Raw genomic sequence first — 7,517 nt, 5'->3', positions numbered from 1 at the left:
TCATTATATAATCTCATGAGAAAAAAAATTCATCCTTTTGTAATAATCATCACAACTTTTTAATTTGTATACTAACCATTGGAAAAAATGATCACGGAATATTATTCCAATTTTCGAAAGCCTCTTCGAAGTCGTACAATCATTAATTCCAATAACGATAAAGCTTGTATTTCAAGTATTATCCCGATCAATTACGCTGAAAATAATATTAATCTTTAGTTTGCATTTAAAATAAAAAAGTTACAACCAAATTCGATTGATTTTTCATCTTTTATGCTATAATGTTTAACCGTAAAAAAAAGAAAGAAAGAAAAGGAATTGAAAGCCCACAGGGGTATAGGCGAGTTGGTAAGGCCTGAGGTGACGTGAGAAGAAATTTTTCAGCGTTGCGGGTTCGATCCTCGTGTGGAGCATATTCCCTGCTGAAATATTGTGGGGTATGCTCTGGGGATTGGGCCATGTGCTCCCTCCTTCAGGTTTCTGCCGCTGTGCACATCCCTCGATTTATCCTCCGCATGAGCCAATGAGCCTCTGACTCATGTGAAATGGGGTCTCCTTCGGGGTCAATCTTTTTTTTTTTTTTTTAAAAAAAGGAATTGAAAAATATACATGGAAATTGATGCTTTAATAATTTAAAGCATGATAATAGATAACTTAAATTTCACACTATCGAAAGGGCAAAAGTGGCAAAGGACAATTTGAAACCAAAAAGGCGGGAAACACGCTGCCCCAAATATCCACATTGCTTTGAAATGGATTCACTCACTCTCAATTGTCTTCTCTCTCTCATCCTTTTCTTATTGTTTCCTTTCAATTATTATTACACAAATCCCAACTTTCCCTTCTCTTCCAATCTGCATAATTCATTCTCCATTTCAATTTGCAAGCTCTAGATTCAGGTTTTTGCTGCTTTTCTCCTTTCGCTTTAGGTCCATTGTCCTCCAATTTCAAGTAATTTTTTGCAACATTTTGTTGTATATGACTTGGTTTTGTTGGTTGGCTACTGTGATATCATCCCGATTTATGCTCATGGCTTTCGATTCACATTTTCAATCATAGTTCTTTTTTACCCATCCATGTCAGATTCGTTGATGCTAGGATTTTATAATTTTTGTGATTTTTCGTTGCTGCGTAAACTGGATTTTGGTGCTTAGTTGCTGTACTTCTGTTCAGAATTGTTCTCTCTTGCTTTAATTTGCTGGTTGAAATGTGTTCTTACGGATTCGCGTGTGGAGCTTCACCTATGAGTTTGTTGCATATTTACTTAGAAATAATCGCCAGGAGCCTTCCACCTGCACTAAAATTTTATTTGATGTGATTTTGTGCTTAAAGTTTTAAACTTGGTTTGGTTCTTCCATTTACACATCCTGATTCAAACAGGGTAGATATGGCAAATGAGGTGAAGAAGTCAGATTTGCCGAGGTGGAATTGCAATATTTGCCTGGAGAATTCTGTTTGGCTTGCAGAAAATGTCCACGGTACGCTTTCAAGCAAAGCTTTCATCATCTTTTTAAATTTCCTTTTTTTTAATCAAAAAATATTTTTAATTTTCACTCATTCAGAGGTGGATTCTTCAATCTTCCCAAACATCTGAACTGGGGTGGGGCTTAACATGCAATCCTTGGGATATTTAAAGGCCAATCGGCTAATTTGATTAATGATAAAATTTTAAAGTATTATTTTTTTTTTGCCATGCTTAGCAAAAACTTGTTCTAAAGAAATAATGGGAATGCATCGTGATCATAACTCGTAAGGTAGATTCTAAACGCTTTCCTTGTTGCAGTTGTAGATCAGAGGGTTAGCGAAATGCTATCGTTGACAAAACACGATGAAGATCTTTCCCCGGAGATGACTGACAATCAGTTGAAGCAGCCTGAGTTAATTGCTCATATCAAGGAAATCTCCCTCAGGCACCATTTGCTTGCTGACCGCTATGCAAGTTTAACTGAAATATGGCATGATCACGACCAGTCTGGTTCACATCAATGTGTCTCTTTGATTACACCAGTTAAGGATCAGGGAATGCAAAAATTTGAAGGTCAAGGTGTTTATTCTGATTTGTCTTTAAGCTCTGGTGGTGGAATGTCTGATGTATCTCCAAACAACGGCTCTGAATCTTCATTGTTGTCGTCAGATTCTGATTCAGAATCATTTAACTCATCTCCTAATGAGATTTTGAGTTCTCTTCCTTCTGGCAAAATGATGAAACCAAAATCTGTGAACATGGAAGCTGACCTTTCAAAGAGGCAGGAGGAATATGCAGCAAACAGCAAAGAAGCCAGAGAACACGCAGAATATGAAATGCTACTGAAGCAAATCTCGGAGTATGAGCAAGAGGTAAAGGTCTGTAACCACAAACTTCTATCTTTAGAAGAAGAAATTGTCAAATTGAAGAGCGAACTGCTGAAGAACGAATCGGTCACTGCCATAATGGGTAATTTGGAAGCAGAGCTCCTGTCAGCTAAGAATCAGATTAAGTTATACGAGGCTCAAAGTGAAATGGAAAACACAAAGGCTTTGAAACTTCAAAGCGAAATAACTGATTTGGAAGCCAAATTAGAGTCGAAGAAAAGGCAAGTGATGGACTTGCAGGATGAGGTAACAGAGTATACAGAAGAGTTATTGGAACGTGATCTTGAGATTCAAAAACTTAATGCGGAACTGCATAACACATTTGGAAAATTTTCTATTGAGAAATCCAAACTAGAGTCTCGTATTTCTCACTTGTCTGAACTCCTGACCTTCCATGATGCAAAAACCGAAGAGTTGCAGATGCAATGTACATCTCTATTAGAAGAGATAAAGAAATGCGAAGCTGAGGTAATAGAGAAGGAAAAGCTGCAAGAAGAACAGGAATTCAATAGGCTGGTTGATACTGAGCGTGTGAAGGCTGAGCTATTTAAGAAAAATTTATTCATAGACACATTGGAGAAAGATCTTGATGGGTTGAAACTGAAGTACGACATGCTTATGTCCGTTAAAGATGGGGTCAATGCCAAGTTACATGCACTAAATGTGGACCTAAGTTCTCGCAACAACGAAATTCAACTATTGGAGTCCAGTGTGCATCGCCTCCAATCTGAGAAAGCGAGGCTACATGCAGATTCTGAAACAGCAAACAAGCTAAAATCAGAACTTGAATCAAGAATCGACGAGTTGCAGGAAGAGGTGGGACAGCAGAGAATCTTGATCACAAATGGAGCCGACGAGAAAAGGGAGGCCATAAGGCAGCTGTGCTTTGCAATAGAGCACTACAGATGCGGGTATAAAGAACTCGCAACTGTGTTGATCAGGTGCAGGAGGCCTACAGTTTGAGATCCCCCTCATGAAGTTCAAAAGATCTCAGCCTCAGATAAGCTTCATGCCTGAATGTTGTCTGCTTAGTTATTCTTTCATGTTTTTATTTGTGAATTCTTCTGTGTTGCAATTTACTTATGCCCCCTATTTTGAATATTAATGCTGCCATCGCTTATGAGTTGCATATTTTTGTGAATTAAGACATGTATAACGTTGTGGAAATATTTATATATTAATCTTCTTTTCGTTGAGTTCATACATAGTTGATTCTTTAAACGGTTCAATATCGTCTTTGCCTTATTTGGGACCAAGAGGAATTATGCAGCGATCAAGGATTCTTGTTTCTTGTTCAGTTACCTGTTGGTTCCCCAACACTAACAATTTCCTTCTAGAAATATAATATAATTATGGGCAACTTGTAGATAACTCCCTAAATCAAACATAAGTTTTAATTTACTCCCTATATTTGTCTTTCCGAAAATGCTCTTGTCTTTATTTTAATCATTATTATTTCTTGAATTATCAAATGTGGAATCAGATTCAAAATCTGATTCACTTGATTCATCAAGATAATAAATATTTTCATCGTCGGATGAAAATTCAATTGTTTCCACTGGATAGAATCCAATAGTATATATTTCTTCAAGAAGTTTAACTTTATTTTTCTTTTGGTTTCGTTTTGGACATTCATTTGCATAATGACCTTCTTCATTGCACAACCAACAAGTGCAATTCTTTCCTTTACCTTTTGGGCAAGGTGGTTTTTATTATCAAACTTTTTATAAAATTTTATTTTATAAGGTTTTCTGAAGAAATTCCTTCTAAATTTCTTTTTCTTATAGGGAATAAATTTCCTATTAAAAGATTTATAAGGTTCATTTAATTTATTATGTTTTTGTCGTTTTAAATGTTTGTGACATGTTTGTTTTACAACCGTATTCTTTTACTGTGAATTCCATTTTGTCACAACAAAGTTTATTGTTTTGTTTGTAAGATTTGGATATTTTTTTTATTTAATGTTACTTCATGACATTTCTTTGTTATAACGTCTTTAATAAATTTAATAGCTCCTCCTAGTGTTTTGGCATAAGCACTAGTTAAGAATTCATCTTTACTATTTATTGGTATATTAGGTATTTTATTAAAAATACTTAATTTATAATGCTCTTTTTTATCAGCATCTATTAACTGATAATAGTTTGTTTCATAATCACATATAAATTCTTCTAGATAACATAGATTACATAATTTTATATTATCCAGAATAAAAATTGCTCTATTTTGTTCTATATTTTTGGCTACTAAATTAGCGTCATTATTAGAAACTCCTAAAAATTCTTGGTACAAGACATCAACAAATAGTTCGAAATATCGATGTCCTGTCATTCCTTGTGGTAGATTAGTAATTATTAGGTTTTCAGCCCAAGTTCTTACTGCTCCTACCAGTGTCATTTTTATCATCCCATGAGTTAAAACTTGAATATTCTCACTTTTGTCTAATAATGGTGTTAATTGAATTTGTACTGATAGTTCATTTGCCCAATGATCTATCTTTGATTTTCTTTCTTTGGTTGTTGAACAACCTAAATCTAAGATATTCTGTTTCACAAATCCTGATGTTTTTGATTCTCTAAGAATATCTCTAACATCTTTATAAGATCCAGAGTATTGGTCTCTGTTATATTTAAATTCTTCATCATCTCTTCCACCACTACCTTCTACATTCGTTCGTAGATTTAATCGTGGTCTAGAATCATCTTCAGATTCTGATTCTGAAATATCCATATCTTTGTATTGTTCTGAGTCCTGATGTGAATGATATAATTCTTCTGTAGTTACTCCTATTTGTTCAAAATCAGATGAGTCGGTTTCACTAAACATCTTCATACTTATGTTTGCCATAACTAAGGGGATTTCTATACCATGATTCAATTTTGAATGATGGTTCTTCTTTCATTTTCCTTTTTTCTTTATCTATTGGAAGAACTTCTTTAAGATAGTTTAATATTTCATTACTATGTCTTTCCTGTTTAATTATTAATCTAGTCGTTGCTAAATCAATATATTCTTTGAAATTTTTCTCTAATTCTTGTATTGATAGTTGATCTTATTGATATTATTTTCTAAATCTCCTAGATCTTTTTCTAATTTTAGGACGTCATTGCGATGAGGTTGATTCATTAACAATAGCTTGTTTAATTTTAAGAATATTTTGATTCATGGTTCCAATCTTTTCAAGAATATCTTCATCATTTCTAGCAAATGATAATGATCTTCTTGGTACAGACTGTTTTGTGATTTGGAGGTCATCTGAACTCCATCTTTTATAGGGATTTATTTTTTCAATAAATGCTTTTCGAGGGTGTTCAATTCTTGTAATATTTTCAAACATTCTTTCAACAGAAATAGTTGATTTTGTTGAAATTATTCCTGTTTGAGAATTATTACTTATTGCTAAACCGACAACATAGTTTATATTGATCGGATGGTTTCCTGTTAACATAAGATTATTTCTATAAAAGTAATAATCTAATGTTAAAACGTCATTTATGTTTTTATCAAAAAGAGATATATTGTATTGTGGATAAATACAAAATTTCATCTTTTTGTAACATAAGTTTCCTTCAATTTTTCCAAGGATAGAATCCTCAAAATTACGTATCCTTTTGTCACGAACTGTGATTTCAATTGGTGTATCTATTCCTTCTCGGTAGTGAGCTGATACTATTATTTCGATTCCTCCAATGTGAACATACTTTAGTTCAGATCGTTCTTTTTCACTGGCTTTTGCCATGATGGTATCAATATCTTGAGTTGTTAATAACTTCAGAGTATTAGACCTTGATTCGTTATTTATTTTACAAGATCATTCTTTTGTACGAATCGAATAATAAATTAAATTTTTTCTAGATTAATAAAATTTAAAATCTTGCTTAATATTCCTGGTTGGTCTATTAGATTTGTTTTTGAATTAGAAAACCCTATTTTTTGTATCTCAGCAAACTTATTCTGATTAAATATAATATTCAAATTATACTCTTGGTTCTCTTCAGATTCATCAATCTGACTATTTTGATTTGAAATTGTTACTTCTGTCATTTTAACAGATGATAGAACTTCTTAATTTTCTTAAGGCTATTAAAAGCCTTTTTGTTGAATCTATCTGTTCTAATAAATTATGAAAATCTTCGAAACTATCAATTGAATATTGACAATTTTTAAGATGTTTCAAATTGTTTTCACAATTTTCTATATCAAAATTTATATTTTGAGAATATAAATTAAAGATATTCATTTTTGTATTTTCATACATTTTTCATTTAGTAAAAATTGTTACTTGTTGTGAAAAAGTAAAAATTTATGGTAAAAAGTAAAAACTCAAAACTCAAAATATTCTCAAACTCCACACTTTATAATATTTTTCTCTCAACTCAATTGTATTTTTCATCACAAATGAAGACCTATTTATAGATCCAAATTTGAGATTAGTCCAAAAATAAATACATCATCATCGACATCATCACACACTAATTTTTCACATTTTACAACTCAATATTCAACATTCAACATTCAATATTCAACATAATATTAATAATAATAATATTTTTCAGCACTCCCCCTTGTGATGATGATCGTGATATGATGACTGTCTTCATTACGTGTTTTATACTGCCTCGTTAAAAACCTTACTAGGAAAAACCCAGTGGGATAAAAACCATAGTAAGGGAAAAAGAGTGCAGCCACGTAAACTCCCCCTCATGTTAACATGAGTGATTCTTCACATATTTCGCAGATTGCGCATCCCAATGTTGTATATATGCTTTTTGAATATCGTCGTGGGAAGTGCCTTTGTGAAGAGATTTGATGAGTTCTCACTTGATTGAATATAACAGATATCAATATCTTTATTCTTCTCAAGCTCTTGAGTGTAGGCAAAGAACTTTGGGGGTATATGTTTTGTTCTGTCACTTTTGATGTATCCTTCTTTCATTTGAGTAATACATGCAGCATTGTCTTCATACAACGTCACAGGCTTCTTGTCTACTGATAATCCACAAGAAGTTTGGATATGTTGTGTCATTGATTTTAGCCAAACACATTCACGGCTTGCTTCATGTAGCACAATAATCTCAGCGTGATTTGATGAAGTTGTTACGAGTGTTTGTTTCTGTGAACGCCAAGAAATTGCGGTGCCTCCACGAGTAAATACATATCCGGTT

The 7,517-nt window shown here is 33.1% G+C and overlaps 1 protein-coding gene across 2 annotated transcripts; it reads left to right on the top strand.

The window, feature by feature from the left end:
* The first annotated feature begins 808 nt into the window (after positions 1–808).
* LOC140872166 (protein NETWORKED 4A) lies at positions 809–3,503 on the top strand. 2 transcript variants are annotated; one of them, XM_073274948.1, is made up of 3 exons: positions 809–899; positions 1,381–1,478; positions 1,784–3,503. In XM_073274948.1, exons 2-3 carry the CDS (start codon positions 1,388–1,390, stop codon positions 3,313–3,315), a joined length of 1,623 nt encoding a protein of 540 aa, XP_073131049.1. In that variant the 5' UTR covers positions 809–899; positions 1,381–1,387; the 3' UTR covers positions 3,316–3,503. The 2 variants fall into 2 exon arrangements, with proteins under 2 accessions (XP_073131049.1, XP_073131050.1); XM_073274949.1 differs by having other exon boundaries at positions 875–951.
* The last annotated feature ends 4,014 nt before the right edge of the window (positions 3,504–7,517 follow it).

This window comes from Henckelia pumila, unplaced genomic scaffold, assembly GCF_033568475.1.
Source record: "Henckelia pumila isolate YLH828 unplaced genomic scaffold, ASM3356847v2 CTG_461:::fragment_3, whole genome shotgun sequence".
Classification (NCBI taxonomy): Eukaryota; Viridiplantae; Streptophyta; class Magnoliopsida; order Lamiales; family Gesneriaceae; genus Henckelia; species Henckelia pumila.
This window is presented reverse-complemented; position numbering and strand designations above follow the sequence as displayed.